At 43.1% G+C, this 16,511-nt stretch overlaps 1 protein-coding gene across 2 annotated transcripts in view; it reads left to right on the top strand.

Moving 5' to 3' along the window:
• LOC121537604 (ubiquitin carboxyl-terminal hydrolase 2-like) overlaps positions 1 to 16,511 on the top strand; it is a 53,709-nt gene that overhangs the window by 28,047 nt on the left and 9,151 nt on the right. The window contains exons 1-5 of one of the 2 annotated variants that reach the window (XM_045206978.1): positions 9,921 to 10,504; positions 14,877 to 14,927; positions 15,099 to 15,216; positions 15,795 to 15,906; positions 16,159 to 16,269. In XM_045206978.1, the coding sequence (XP_045062913.1) occupies positions 10,343 to 10,504; positions 14,877 to 14,927; positions 15,099 to 15,216; positions 15,795 to 15,906; positions 16,159 to 16,269 (554 nt within the window). In that variant the 5' untranslated portion in view covers positions 9,921 to 10,342. Of the gene's footprint in view, positions 1 to 9,920; positions 10,505 to 14,876; positions 14,928 to 15,098; positions 15,217 to 15,794; positions 15,907 to 16,158; positions 16,270 to 16,511 lie in introns of those variants that run through there. The other variant, XM_045206977.1, reaches the window with a different exon arrangement.

The following is a 16,511-nucleotide window of genomic DNA, read 5'->3' as shown; positions in this document are numbered from 1 at the left end:
GAGGGGCTGGAAAGATGATGAATCAAGGGGCGATGAACCACCTGTAGATGGGCCCTCGGGTCTCAGCTCCATCTCTGGTCTGTCCAAAACACCACCACCCTCCAACACCTACAAGCTGATGGCAAATACATTACAATGCAAGCAATCTTAAAACATCTCCATGGGCTCCTTTGAGTTAAACTGTTTAACCAAAATAACTGATTTCATCAACATCTCAATCTAATTAACACACACAACACACTGTCTATTTTCTGATGTTTGAACTAGCCCTGCTAATCTTATAACATAGGCACTGAATATTTCCCACTCACAATTTCTCCCATCCAGAAAAGAGCTGATTTCACATGTTCTAACTAGGTCTGCTAAACATACAGTTGTAGTCGGAAGTTTACATACACCTTAGCCAAATACATTTAAACTCAGTTTTTCACAATTCCTGACATTTAATCCTAGTAAAAATTCCCTGTCTAAGGTCAGTTAGGAGTGCCACTTTATTTTAAGAATGTGAAATGTCCAAATAATTGTACAGGTACCCTCTGTAGCTCAGTTGGTAGAGCATGGCGTGTGCAACGCCAGGGTTCTGGGTTCGATTCCCACGGGGGGCCAGTATGAAAATGTATGCACTCACTAACTGTAAGTCGCTCTGGATACGAGCGTCTGCTAAATGACTAATATGTACAAATGTAGAGAGAATGATTTATTTCAGCTTTTATTTCTTTCATCACATTCCCTGTGGGTCAGAAGTTTACATTCACTCAATTAGTATTTGGTAGCATTGCCTTTAAATTGTTTAACTTCGGTCAAACATTTCGGATAGCCTTCCACAAGCTTCCCACAATAAGTTGGGTGAATTTTGGTCCATTCCTCCTGACAGAGCTGGTGTAACTGAGTCAGGTTTGTAGGCCTCCTTGCTTGCACACGCTTTTTCAGTTCTGCCCACACATTTTCTATAGGATTGAGGTCAGGGCTTTGTGATGACCACTCCAACACCTTGACTTTGTTGTCCTTAAGCCATTTTGCCACAACTTTGGAAGTATGCTTGGGGTCATTGTCCATTTGGAAGACCCATTTGCGACCAAGCTTTAACTTCCCGACTGATGTCTTGAGATGTTGCTTCAATATATCCACATAATTTTCCTTCCTCATGATGCCATCTACTTTGAGAAGTGCACCAGTCCCTCCTGCAGCAAAGCACCCCCACAGCATGATGCTGCCACCCCCGTGCTTCACGGTTGGGATGGTGTTCTTCGACTTGCAAGCGTCCCCCTTTTTCCTCCAAACTTAACGATGGTCATTATGGCCAAACAGTTCTATTTTTGTTTCATCAGACCAGAGGACATTTCTCCAAAAAGTACGATCTTTATCTTTATGTGCAGTTGCAAACCGTAGTCTGGCTTTTTTATGGCGGTTTTGGAGCAGTGGCTTCTTCCTTGCTGAGCAGCCTTTCAGGTTATGTCGATATAGGACTTGTTTTACTGTGGATATAGATACTTTTGTACCTGTTTCCTCCAGCATCTTCACAAGGTCATTTGCCGTTGTTCTGGGATTGATTTTCACTTTCCGCACCAAAGTACGTTAATCTCTAGGAGACAGAACGCGTCTCCTTCCTGAGCGGTATGATGGCTGCGTGGTCCCATGGTGTTTATACTTGCGTACTATGGTTTGAACAGATGAACGTGGTACCTTCAGGCGTTTGGAAATTGCTCCCAAGGATGAACCAGACTTGTGGAGGTCTACAATTGTTTTTCTGAGGCCTTGGCTGATTTCTTTTGATTTTCCCATGATGTCAAGCAAAGAGTTTGAAGGTAGGCCTTGAAATACATCCACAGGTACACCTCCAATTGACTCAAATGATGTCAATTAGCCTATCAGAAGCTTCTACAGCCATGACATCATTTTCTGGAATTTTCCAAGCTGTTTAAAGGCACAGTCAACTTAGAATTGTGATACAGTGTAAACAGTGTAAACAGTCTGTAAACAATTGTTGGAAAAATTACTTGTCATGCACAAAGTAGATGTCCTAACCGAATTTGTGGAGTGGTTGAAAAATGAGTTTTAATGACTCCAACCTAAGTGTATGTAAACTTCCGACTTCAACTGTAAGATCACTAACACACACACACTGACTGTACAAAAAGGACTCGGCTGCATGACGAGTACATACCGTATCTGGCAAATTGGTGTCTGACTGATGATGTAAAAAAACTGTGTTAAATGACGGAGCGTATTACAAGAATTCGCCCCTTTTGATGTAGCTCAGTTGGTAGAGCATGGCGTTTGCAACGCCAGGGTTGTGGGTTCGGTTCCCACGGGGGGCCAGTCTGAAAAATAATAATAATGTAAGTAGCTCTGGATAAGAGCGTCTGTTAAATGACTAAAATGTAAATGTAAATGTTACAAAAAACGACATTGCAACACTGCGCTACGCTCCGTCGTCCCTGTTTGCGTATTGTCTGTAGACCCCTTAAGTCTATGGAAGGGGGTGAGAACCATGAGCCTCCTAGGTTTTGTATTGAAATAGGTGTACCCAAAGGAGGACGGAAACTATCTGTCCTCCGGCTACACCATGGTGCTACCCTACAGAGTGCTGTTGAGGCTACTGGGACCAAAAATCGGCCCTGGCATTTCTAACACACAGGAGATCATTTTCCTTGAGGCCTCCACACTGGCCCATTATTTTCCTTGAGGTCCCCATTATTAGCCAGATAGTGATCATTTTGCGCAAAAATGAACCAGATGGCCAGAACGCCCCGGCTTTTGCTTCTCTTCACGAAGTTTGAATGGTTATGGTTTGAATAAATAACTGTTATAGCCATCGCGCGTTCTCTCTCTTCTTTCAAACTCATAGCGAGTGATTTTGGCTGCTGTATTTAACATTCAGCAAACAAGAGCTTGCATCCCTCTAAGAATAGTCTGTTAGTATAAGAACAAAATGTTCAACAAGCTATTCTAGTCTAGCTTTTCCTGGGACTCCACAAGATCTAAAAGAACAGGCTGGTCTTATAGACGTAACATAGTAAACAAAAAAAATCCAGGACACTCAAATGAGTATGATATTTTAAGTTTGGTATGGTTACATAAGAGAGGGTTACTTAAGGCAAAAAACGAATAATAATGTGAACGTCTAGCAACCAAAAGGTTGCGTGTTCGAATCTCATCACGGACAACTTTAGCATTTTAGCTAATAAGCAACTTTGTAACTACTTTTGAGCTACTTTGCAACTATACTGAACCAAAATATGAACGCAACATGCAACAATTTCAATGATTTTACTGAGTTACAGTTCATATAAAGAAATCAGTAAATTGAAATAAATAAATGAGGCCCTAATCTATAGATTTCACATGATTGAGCAGGGGCGCAGCCATGGGTGGGCCTGGGAGGGCATAGGCCTACCCACTTGGGAGGCAGGCCCACCCAATGGGGAGCCAGGCCCAGCCAATCAGAATGAGTTTTTCCCCACAAAAGGACTTTATTACAGACAGAAAGGACTCTCAGACCATGAGAAACAAGATTCTCTGTTAAGATGAAACCAAGATTGAACTCTTTGGCCTGAATGCCAAGCGTCATTTCTGGAGGAAACCTGGCACCATCCCTACTGTGAAGCATGGTGGTGGCAGCATTATGCTGTGGGGATGTTTTTCAGCGGCAGGGACTGGGAGACTAGTCAGGATCGAGGGAAAGATGAACGGAGCAAAGAACAAAGAGATCCTTGATGAAAACCCGCTCCAGAGCGCTCAGAACCTCAGACTGGGGTGAAGGTTCACCTTCCAACAGGACAACGACCCTAAGCACACAGCCAAGACAACGCAGAAGTGGCTTCGGGACAAGTCTCTGAATGTCCTTGAGTGGCCCAGCCAGAGCCCAGACTTGAACCCGATCGAACATCTCTGGAGAGACCTGCAAATAGCTGTGCAGCGATGCTCCTCGTCCAACCTGACAGAGCTTGAGAGGATCTGCAGAGAAGAATGAGAGAAACTCCCCAAATACAGGTGTGCCAAGAAGACTCGAGGCTGTAATCGCTGCCAAAGGTGCTTCAACAAAGGACTGAGTAAACAGCCTAAATACTTATGTAAATGTCATATTTGCAAGAATGTATACAAAGGTCATATATCACAAACCCCTGAGGTGCCTTATTGCTATTATAAACTGGTTACCAACATAATTAGAGCAGTAAAAATAAATGTTTTGTCTTACCCGTGGTATACGGTCTGATATACCATGTCTGTCAGCCAATCAGCATTCAGTGCTTGAACCACCCAGTTTGGGCCTTATTGCTTAATTAGATAATGCTTAGAAAGTTGTGTATGTGTGCACTGCAGGTGCACCACACAGTGCAGCCCTTTCACACTCAATCACTGTCACTCAACAGTGTTAAGATATCTACTTCCATACTGTGCCAGGCTGTTGAGTTCAGACAGTACGTTATTGATGATGATGGTAATAACATCTGATATCTCAATATCTAACCCCTATTACATCTGTATCTGGAGCAGGTGCTGTATGTCATAATATGACCCCGCTTTCTTGACTGCTAGTAAACACCGTTTTTCCTAGTTCTTATAAAACGCTTGAGTGTAGGGCTGGGCGATATATCGAATTAATTTTAATGTGTGTTATTGTGCAATGTTCCAAATGCCTGTATTGCATGAATCAAGTTTTATTTCTGTGCTGTGTCAGAGAGGAAGAGGCGAAGCGAGAGGTTTCATTCTCACCAAACTGTCCAAAATAAGCCCAATGCGTTTCTATGTGCTTATTTTGGACCTATACTTGTCGCCTGCCTTCCCGCCTTTGGGACGACGCCTCCCATTGTTAGGGCGGAGACATGAGCATCTCCTCATTATATACAGGTCTCTGTCCGTGTGCACTTTTCCATTAACACACACACACACACCAAGCCCTTCCTCCTGCCACTCACAACAACCAAGATGAGAGATCACTTCTTCCTCTCTGACAAGCGGTTTCAATTTACTAATTGCATTTGAAGTTTGGTCCAACAGAATCAGTCATATGGACTCCGAAACACATTGAGACTCAAATTGCGCGCGGAGCAGAACCTACTAAAACGGGAGTATCAATGAACATTGATTCTGGAAAATGTATGCTCAGTTTGTTGCATGCGGAATTGCGGTAAAGCGCACCGCTAGCAGCATTTTAGCCAACAACTGTTATACTAAGTTAGCTGTCTAGTCTGTGTTTATTATTTTTTTGCAATAAGCATAAAACACAATTATTTAACTAATTGGCAAGTCGTTCTCATTCTGAGAAATACGGTTGGCCACTTGACATTTCAACATCTGAACCAAGTGGACAGGCTAGCATTCTGTTCAAACTGTTGGAGACGGACAGAAGGGTATGTTTATAACAATTCAACTATTCAACCTTGTTAGCTACCAAATAGATCCAAGTTGGCTAAAAAGATTACAGAGCTGCCAACTCTCACGCGTTGGCCGTGAGACACGCATTTTACAGTCTTCTCACACTTACACGCCACACCTCTTATATTTACATTTAACATTTAAGTCATTTAGCAGACGCTCTTATCCAGAGCGACTTACAAATTGGTGCATTCAACTTAGGATAGCCAGTGGGACAAACACTCCCTTTTTTTTTTCTTTTTTTATGGGGGGTGGGTAGAAGGATTACTGTTATACTATTCCAGGTATTCCTTAAAGAGGTAGGGTTTCAAGTGTCTCCGGAAGGTGGTCAGTGAATCCGCTGTCCTGGCGTCGTGGGGGAGCTTGCTCCACCATTGGTGTGCCAGAGTAGCGAATAGCTTTGACTGGGCTGAGTGGGTACTGTGCTTCCGTAGAGGTAGGGGGGCTAGCAGGCCAGAGGTGGATGAACGCAGTGCCCTCATTTGGGTGTAGGGTCTGATCAGAGCCTGAAGGTAAGGAGGTGCTGTTCCCCTCACAGCTCCGTAGGCAAGCACCATGGTTTTGTAGTATATGCGAGCTTCAACTGGAAGCCATTGGAGTATGCGGAGGAGCAGGGTGACATGAGAGAACTTGGGAAGGTTGAACACCAGACGGGCTGCAGCGTTCTGGATAAGTTGTAGGGTTTTTTTTTTTTTTTTTTTTTTATTTTTTATTTTTTCACCTTTATTTAACCAGGTAAGCCAGTTGAGAACAGGTTCTCATTTACAACTGCGACCTGGCCAAGACAAAGCAAAGTAGTGCAACAAAAACAACACAGAGTTACATATGGGGTAAAAAAAACATAAAGTCAGAGATACAACAGAAAATATATATACAGTGTGTGCAAATGTAGCAAGTTATGGAGGTAAGGCAATAAATAGGCTATAGTGCAGAATAATTACAATAGTATTAACACTGGGTTTAATGGCACAGGCAGGGAGCCCAGCCAACAGCGAGTTGCAGTAATCCAGACAGGAGATGACAAGTGCCTGGATTAGGACCTGTGCCGCTTTCTGTGCAAGGTAGGGTCGTACTCTCCGAATGTTGTAGAGCATGAACCTGCAGGATCGGGTCACCGCTTTGATGTTAGCGGAGAACGACAGGGTGTTGTCCAGGGTCACGCCAAGGTTCTTTGCACTCTGGGAGGAGGACACAATGGAGTTGTCAACCGTGATGGCAAGATCATGGAGCGGGCCGTCCTTCCCCGGTAGGAAGAGCAGCTCCGTCTTGCCGAGGTTCAGCTTGAGGTGGTGATCCAACATCCACACTGATATGTCTGCCAGACATGCAGAGATGCGATTCGCCACCTGGTTATCAGAAGGGGGAAAGGAGAAAATTAATTGTGTCATCTGCGTAGCAATGATAGGAGAGACCATGTGAGGATATGACAGAGCCAAGTGACTTGGTGTATAGAGAGAATAGGAGAGGGCCTAGAACTGAGCCCTGGGGGACACCAGTGGTGAGAGCATGTGGTGCGGAGACAGATTCTCGCCACGCCACCTGGTAGGAGCGACCTGTCAGGTAGGATGCAATCCAAGAGTGAGCAGCGCCGGAGATGCCCAACTCGGAGAGAGTGGAGAGGAGGATCTGATGGTTCACAGTATCAAAGGCAGCGGATATGTCTAGAAGGATAAGAGCAGAGGAGAGAGAGTTAGCTTTAGCAGTGCGGAGAGCCTCACGCATCGAAAGTTACTGCTTTTATTTTTCTAATGAGTCCATTGTGTAGTGTGTTAACCTTTCAACAATCGTTTTGAAATCGTAGCATCTGCGACTGCAATTTCACATCAAGAGCGGAACCTCTATCATTGTCCTGTCTTACCACAGCACTGTGAACCGTGGCACATTTAAGCATATGATTGGTCTTGTTAAGTAAGGGCTCAAGGGGATGCGCGTTTTAAAGAAACGCCCCTCAAGATTAGAGTGGTGCTGAATGGAAAGAGAGAACGTTCTCCGTTGACTTTATAAAACTGTAAAAAGAGCAGCACGGTAGCGCTGTTTTATGTACAATGTTGTCAACAAAATTAGGTTGCTGTTACTCCCGGCCCTATTGCAGAATGCAGCCTTTTGACCGCATGTGCTAAAGTCGATTTAATCCACACTTGCATTAGTCCCCTTGTTTGATGATTGGCAGGCTGTGACAGCGAAAAGGCAGCAGACAGACCTACAGTATGTTGTAGCAGGGAAGTTTGCTAGGGTGATCTGATTTTGTAACTATGAACATAATTTTGTCAAAGTTATTGTGGACCCAGAAGTGTAAGTTTGATTCTAGAGGGGAGATAATGAAAAGAAAAATAATTTGGTTTGGGTGTAGGGGAAGATTTAGGTCATCTTGTCTTTGGGAGATTTTATTATCAATTTACTTTATTTAGTCTGATCAGTGGAACAATTCTCATTCTTAACAATGGGCTAAAATAAAGGGTAATTAATGTGCTTGTCAGCAAGAACACTACTGTTATTCCCCACACTGACATTATTTTATTATTCCACTTCTTCTCAATTTTGCCAGTGTAATCACATATTTGAAATCTGATATGCCTACTCTTTGAAAATGAATTATATGAGGCTATCTATTTTTGCAGCCATTCATGGACAGTATTGAATAAGTCTTACAAATAAGCATTGGATATTAAATGTTCCAGACCTCTAATATATTTTTTGACATTTTAGTATTGTGCAGATGGTAGGGGGACTCACAACTCATAAACGCATCATATTTGGTCTATGTAGAGTAAGATGATGATGAGGATCTTCAACTAGTTGGCATAAACCACTTGAATATTGATATTCATTCGATTTGTCTTCAAGGTTGGGTGATTTTGAGAAATGTATTGTTATAACAAATCTAAATCGAAAGTCAAATCGCAATTGCAACATTTGGTTAAAAATAAGGCCTCGATTTGTTGCCCATATTGTGCATCCTATGTGGCAGTGTGCAAATTATCTCAAATGAGTGCAGGAAATGCAGACATTTATGAAAATGCAGGAATTTTGGGGGGGTTGCATTGAACAGTATAAAACAATCAGAATGGAGAAAGACCCATTGAAATCACTTTAGGGTCACGCACTACTCATGAAGAAAATGTAGAACTTTTATTATTCAAAAACATAAAATACCGTCAAATACTGTGAAACATTTTTTAAATACCATGATATTATATTTTGGCTATTTCCCTCATGTGCATTATGCATGGTTCTGGTAAAAAATTAAAATAAAAAAGGGCATTTTAATAGAGAGACTTGAATGCCAGATCAATGATTGTTGAAAAAAAACCAGGTTAATCTATTTTGATAAAATAATTACATTATTATTGGGTCTTATGGTTGTGGAAGGCTTATGTTTAACTTAGGTATAATTTCACAAGCCCTGAATGTATTATATTATTGCTGACTGTTTGAAATGCAGTGTATTGTACCTTTAAATGTACAAAAAGCTTATTTAGAGAACACTTAAATCGAGATATATATCGTGAATCGCACATAAGTTTGAAAAAATCAAAATGTGATTTTTAGGCAATATCGTCCAACCCTACTTGAGTGGCGTTTCATAAGAGGAATGCACTAATTCACATGGAACGGGCCAATTCCACGCTGTTTACGTAATGACACGTCAAAAAGCGACACTGTCGTAAGATTAGTGAGCTGTGTTTAGGTGGTTTTTGGGTTTCCTGTTATGTTTTGAGAGTGGATGTATTATTTTTTCTTAACAGCCCCTCTAGCTGGTCTTATTCTGCGTACAGATTGACAGTGATGATGGGCCAACGAGGGGTAGGATCGAGTTCATTGGACCCCAAACGGAAGAAACCGGGGAAGGGACAAGCGTTTCTTTCTTATTGGTCAGATTTAGGTAGGTCCCTCCCTGTTCGCCCTGTTAGCTTCTTAATGAATGCGACCCAGTTTTGTCATTCATTCACAATATTCTACAGAAACGCATGGCAATGCTTGAGCTGGGACCAACGTTAGTTTGCTAAATTTGCAAGCAACAAACGTTGGACGTTATTGACTTTTGATTGACATAATGCCATAGGCATGACATAATGCTTGTCATACCATGTTATAGGTTTTACTTATGTCATTATACTGCTATTATGCATTATATTGTCAAGCTAAATTCACCTGTCAAGGTGCTGTAAGGCAAAGTATAAAAATATATGGATGGATAAATTGATCTATATCCTACAGACAGACAGACAGACGTAAAATGTAGGCATGACTGTAAGTAGCTTTGGATACAAGTGTCAGCTAAATGGAATATATATTATTATATTAGACAGACGGATAGATCATGCTTTTCCACCCCCATCCTCTCAGTCCTAATACTTTCCGCCACATCCACTCCCCTTTCATCCTCCTCTGTGAATGGGGAGAAGGTCTCGTCCTCTGCTGTTTGACGTCTCGACAAGCATGAGACACTTCGTGACGTCTACCGAGTACTCGGGGGCGTGTGCTGTGTAGTAAAACGAAAGGGCACTGCACACCGACTCTCGTTTATTCAACCCACACTGAGAGAGGTGGAACCATATAAAACCGAATCAGCCTCAGTCTGCAGGCAGTGATATTCCAGATTGAGTTTGGGGTCTAATGTTATTCTGGTAGGCAAGGTGACCGTTAGGGCCTATATGTTATTATTTATAAATGAAGGCTTGTGTATAGTCTAGACTACCTGGTCTATCGGGTTGTCTCACTTTTGACGGACTGCAAATCGCGACAATTGACGATCAACTCCTGTTTTATTTGATAATTAAAGTGTTTCTAGGGATTCGAATTGAACACCTTGTCCTCGATGAGAAGAACATTTTCCTTGCCAAGTGCAACCACGTCACACAGGGACCAGCTACTGTTGCACCCGCGGTAGACAACTTTTCAGCATCGCCACCGCAAATTGATTGTATCGTCTGCTGTATAGATCGTAGTCTACACCACCATCATGCCAAGTATGCGACAGTCGTACACCGTGACCGTGCCGGAGGAGCCGCCGCCGGTCACTACTTTCCTCTTCCTAAAGACTGACCAGCGCAGGAAGAGTCCTCCAATGTCGCGCTCAATGTTGGTGTCCACATTTGTGGGTCTGCTTATTAATCAAGCCAAGGTGAGTGCGCCTATTCGGAATGCAAGCAATGCATATTCAGGTAGCCGGTGCCCAAATTGTGACTGAGCGAATACATTGTTAGACGATTTTGGATATTAGGCTTATGGCATATTTCATATTTACATTTAACATGGGATAGATTTGTTTTAGTTACAGGCGACATTTCCATCAACAACATAAACCGCAGGAAAGGATCATGTTGGCAGCTATAGTCTACCTACTTACATAATAATATCACTTACCCTGTCAGCAACAGATTAAATGTGTAATGAAATTGCTTTTAGAGCTTGAGCCCTTTAAACTACACTTTCCATGTCGGAACTTGGAATCTTGTCGGGTCGGTGGCTTAGTTATTGATTTGCCAAAGCAAAAATGAAGTAAGGGTAACTTAAATTATGCACCTGTAGGTCGAACATCCTCTCCAAAAAGTTAGAGGTTATTTCAACACCCGTGATAATATAAAATAATAGAATTACACTTTTGTGTGGTGGAATGATGTCTTCCTACACAGGCCAATTTAGGCTCAGGGTTGTTGTTGCTTTGTTAACAAATGTGGATCCAAATAGGGTATGACAGCATCCAATAGCAATAGCAATCGTTTCAATCCAATAGGAATAGTTTCACATTATGTTCACGCAAACAGGCATCTGAAAACAGCTGACTGCTTGAGCCAGCTGCCTGCCTGTAACCGTACTGTAACCTCGTGCAGTTGATTTGGTTACATAATCTGCCGTTTAGCAGTTAGTACAGAGCTCGGAGCGTCCTCTATGCAAGTGTTTCTCAACCAGGACCCCTGGGGGTACTCTGGGAAGAGCATAATTAATGTACTTGGTGGTACAGTAACAGCATAATGTTGGGAACCACTGCTCTAAGCTGAGTAGGAGTGTGTGCACCGCTGGCCATAATGCACATAATATAGGCCTACTTTCTTCCGTTCCAGCTGTTAGTTTCTGGCCCTGAATGTAGGCTACACTGTACAGTACAGAGAATTAGTGACAAGACAAATGCGTGCCTTTACCTTCTGAAGCTCCAATGCAACATGCACTATAGTCTACTGAAAGGAGAAGAACTAGGCCTAAAGAAAAAATATAGTCTGTGCCACATCAGATGATGTTAACACTACACAATAATTTAAAATCGTTCTTGAAATAATATGTATTTTTAAATAGCCTATATGTAGGCCTACAGGCCTGTATAATATATGCCATTTAGCAGACGCTTTTATCCAAAGCGACTTACAGTCATGTGCGCAAACAATTTTACGTATGGGTGGTCCCGGGGATCGAACCCACTACCCTGGCGTTACAAGCGCCATGCTCTACCAATTGAGCTACAGAGGACCATCCAATATACCACAACATAGACAGGGGCCGTATGTCTCCGAGTACGATTTTGATTTAGAATTAGTTTTGCTTTTAAGATCATACTGAATAAGATTACATGGACATGGGGGAACTGATCCTAGATCAGCACTCCTACTCCGAGACGCTTTATGAATACGACCCATTAATCCTTACATGAATAACCCTGAGGAAACGACAGGGTGAACCCTAGTGGACAAACCAAAGGCTCACCGTGCCCTATAGCACCCTGTCTATCATCAGTCAAGTTATCTGAACACAAAACCTCACAATGATACACCAAACAAACCACAATTCATAATCATTGCCCTCAGTGACTGCTGCTTAGCCCTTGAAAGTCAAACGTACCGCAGTATATACTTGACAAAGAAAACTCTTTTACCTCACTGTGTTCCCTAGTTGATAGAGGAAAGCCCTATCAGCACTTGTGGGTGAAAATAACCTGATTTGCCTATTGTTACATAACCGCAACACACGTTTGGCCTGTGTCACAATTACGGTGTGACATTGTGTAACGACGTTGAACAAACACCAAAAGATAAGGAATGTCAGCCTATGTCTCCAAGAATGTCTCGCCTTATCTCATGTACAGTAAGCTGTGGGTGATTGGGTGCATGGATTCTCAGAATGGGCTGAGGGCCTAAAGATATGGATGTCCTTTACGGGCACATCTAGAGAGCAAAATGTTCCTCAGTCAGCACCGTCACAGTGAAAGCCATCGCATAACTGTAATGCAACATTATTGCTGCTTTGACAACATTATCAATGGTTCTAATACGTTATCAATGCTTTATCCACCACAGTTTTAGTCTTATTGGTATGAGCAGTACAGTCCGCCTACGGTGTGGCTGCTGGGTGGTGCACCGTAAGCCAACTTTATGTGTGTATGAGAGAGCTATGAAGCGGGTTTTGTGTGTGTGCGTGTGCGCCCAGTCACAAGTTGTTTGGCTGTGACTAGTCCCGCACAGTAAGGTTGGAGAACACAACGTTCTCCCCACTCATACTTTCAACCTGTGCCAACCAATGGAATGACTGCCTCCTCAGAACAGATGGGCCGTCAGCCAATCAGGGCCCTTATTGTTGGACCCCCCCTCCATGTTCTGAGTGAGCCACATGCCGATAGAGCCCATTCTCTACAGGCCTTTCCTCAGTAATCACTGTACCAGTGTCCCTGGCTCTGGTGCTATTTCTACCCAGGGTGTGAGAAACTCACCTGTGCATGCGGCTCAAGCCATATGGTCCGTCTCAGCGCTAACGATGCAGAGTGGGCCCAGACACGCTCTCTGAAGGGCCATGTAAAGCAGCACTGTCTCTACTCAGTACTCACACTTCAGCTCAATGAGTTTGACCTCTAGTCAATGTCTGCACTGCTCTACCAGTGGAAAGTGAACTATGAGAAAGAAGTATGAGGAATTTGGTACCTGTCTGGGTGTGAGAAGTGGCATTGTGGCGCTACATACTGTACAGTATGTGGAGTGGTTTGGGGTGGGACAGGAGATAGTCACTGACTCACATGTATCCGAATGCCGTTTCTACTTAATTCACAGTGTGTGTGTCTATGGTGTGTTTGTGTGCACGTTCCTTTTAGGCCTGTGTGTGCCTGACTATTTGTGTATTTGTACTGTACCCACATGCACGTGTGATGCCACCCCAGTCCTGTCAGCTGTGGCGTCAGGCGGGTGCTGCCTACCGTAAGCCAGTTTAGGTGTTTCATTCGTCAGCAGATGTACCGATGCGTAGCATCACTCCCCACGTTACTCTTTCATCAAACCCTCCACTTCAATCTGGACTAGCCTTGCTAGAACACTAGATGAATATGTAACTTCCAATAATTTCCGATACCCGGAAATGTCCCTCTAATACGGCAATGTGTATTATGGGGACACTGTATACAGTAGGTTACATATAACAGTTAACTTGGGAAAGCAACATTATCCATTAATCCTGCTTAACCCAGAACTGGTGTAACCCAGTATTCAGGGAAGACTACGTTAACACATTATGGCTGGTGGTGGGGGGTATATGTAGCTTACTACGACTGTGATGTGTGGTTGTCTCACCTAGCTATTTTAAGATTAATGCACTAACTTAAAGCTACAGCATAGATGACATTCTAGACGATTCTGTGCTTCCAACTTCGTGGCAAGAGTTTGGGGAAGGCCCTTTCCTGTTTCAACATGACAATGCCCCTGTGCACAAAACGAGGTCCATATAGAAATGGTTTGTCGAGATCGGTGTGGAAGAACTTGACTGGCCTGCACAGAGCCCTGACCTCAACCCCATCGAACACCTTTGGGATGAATTGGAACACCGACTGCGAGCAAGGCCTAATCACCCAACATCAGTGCCCGACCTCACTAATGCTCTTGTGGCTAAATGGAAGCAAGTCCCTGCAGCAATGTTTTAACATCTAGTGGAAAGTCTTCCCAGAAGAGTGGAGGCTGTAATAGCAGCAAAGGGGGGCCCAACTCCATATTAATGCCCATGATTTTGGAATGAGATGTTCGACGAGCAACTTTTGGCCATGTAGTGTAGCTGGGAGGAAGCCCTTTCTAATCCATGTAAAACATCTAACCTTAGACTAACCTTACAGGAACCCACTAGACAGATCAGGTCTGCCTTGAATACTGGGTTAAGCCATAAGCATATAGTCACTATACTGTATAATATAATTTTACATGACATTACTCAATCAATCAATCAAATGTATTTTTAAAGCCCTTTTTCCATCAGCAGATGTCACAAAGTGCTATACAGAAACATTACATTTTAATAATTTAGCTGACGCTCTTATCCGAGCGACTTACAGTTTCTTTCAGTATTCACTGGATAGTTGAGGGTTCTATTTTCCTACTGACAAGAGCAGGCTTAAACTGGTGCCCCCGTGTTTGGTCCCTTGTTCCTGTAAGTTGTCATGTATCCCGGTGTGACTGGTATGACACACAGACATGTATCATGGTGTGACTGAGTGAAGAATGATTTCTGATGTCTCTCTTTCTTTGTCTCAAAAGAACTCCAAGAGTCCTCAAGGCCTGGTGGGACTGAGAAACCTCGGCAACACAGTGAGTAAACCATTACCTCAGCCACTAACACGAGTCTGTTTTTGCACTGTGTTTATGTCTGGTCTGGTTTGTAGTGGATCTGATGTCCACTTTTTGGAACATATATCCCTGTCACTGAAACGTGTACTTCTAGTCTAATACATCTCTCTCTCTCTCTCTGTTCTTGTGTAGTGTTTCATGAACTCGATCCTGCAGTGTCTGAGCAACACTCCTGACCTGAGGGACTACTGTCTGAGGAACACGCACCGCACCGACCTCAACAACAACCGCAGGGCCGCTCTCATGGAGGGTAAGGCACACTACTGATCCAACTGGTAGCACTTTACTTAAGCCTGAATGTAAAGTGCATTATTAGAATAACATTAGAAGGACGTTACCAGCTGTCAAATTCTGGAAAGGTTGGGAGTGGGCCAGTGCGGACTATTTGGTAATAAAACATCATAATAATCCATTATTTCCCTTAGGACAAAATGGTGCAGCATAATTATCATCCTAAGAATATTTCCAGAACCACCTGAGGGACACTATAATACTGACCTCTAATGTGTAACATAACCTGTATGCTTAATATTTATACAGATTGTGTCTTAAGTTGATTTGAAACTAATAGGAGCTATTCTGTGCAAACACACACACACACACACACACACATACACTGATCCACAGACAGGGTTTGGAAATGGTTAACATTTGAGCAGTAGCTAAGGTCTGTCTACTACCTGATTGTTATTCTTCACATAGCTCCTCTCCCCTGCAATGTGACCTCTGCTTCAGTACAAGGGCTCTAAAAGTGGTCTCATTTTCTTTCCCCTGTCTCCCTCTCTCTCTCTCTCTCTCTCTCTCTTTCACATGCACACACACACACAGAGTTTGCCAAACTCACTCAGACCCTATGGACGTCAGTCAGCAGCGAGGCCATCAGTCCCTCAGACTTCAAGACCCAGATCCAGAGATACGCACCCAAATTTGTGGGATACAAGTAGGTTAATTCAGAAAAGGGCTGTGGTCTGTTCTATTAATTATATTTTTATGGTCATACGTGTGCTGTGAGAAAGCGAGTTCATAAATTAGTGTTAGCTATTAAAAACTGCATCTTTCTCCCCTCCCCCTATCTCTCTGTCTCCATCTCCCAGTGAGTCATTAATGTACACACATCTTTCATTTTCATTTCTTAATTTGTGGTTGAAATAACAAGCTTTTGAAATGAAATGTCGCTCTCTCTCTCCTCCAGTCAGCAGGACGCTCAGGAGTTCCTGCGTTTCCTATTGGACGGCCTCCACAACGAGGTCAACAGGGTCACAGTGCGGCCCAGGCTCCCGGCCGAGGACATTGACCACCTTTCGTAAGTCTCACCTCCTGTAGCAACAACCCAGGAGCATGTTGAGTAGTTTTAACAGTTTTGAAAAGGAAAAGCAGTGTTTCTTAGTGGACAAGCATGGGTGGTCCCTCCCCGTTTCAGTCCGTTTTCTTCTGTTTGGTGCCTACCCACTGGGCACAGACATTAATTTATGTCTATTTGAAGTTGGTTCTACGTAATTTCATTGAAATGACGTGGAAACAATGTTGATTCAACCAGTGTGTGCC

Source organism: Coregonus clupeaformis, chromosome 24, assembly GCF_020615455.1.
Source record: "Coregonus clupeaformis isolate EN_2021a chromosome 24, ASM2061545v1, whole genome shotgun sequence".
Lineage (NCBI taxonomy): Eukaryota > Metazoa > Chordata > Actinopteri > Salmoniformes > Salmonidae > Coregonus > Coregonus clupeaformis.
Note: the sequence above shows the minus strand (reverse complement) of the source record. Positions and strands in the feature narration are given on the sequence as shown.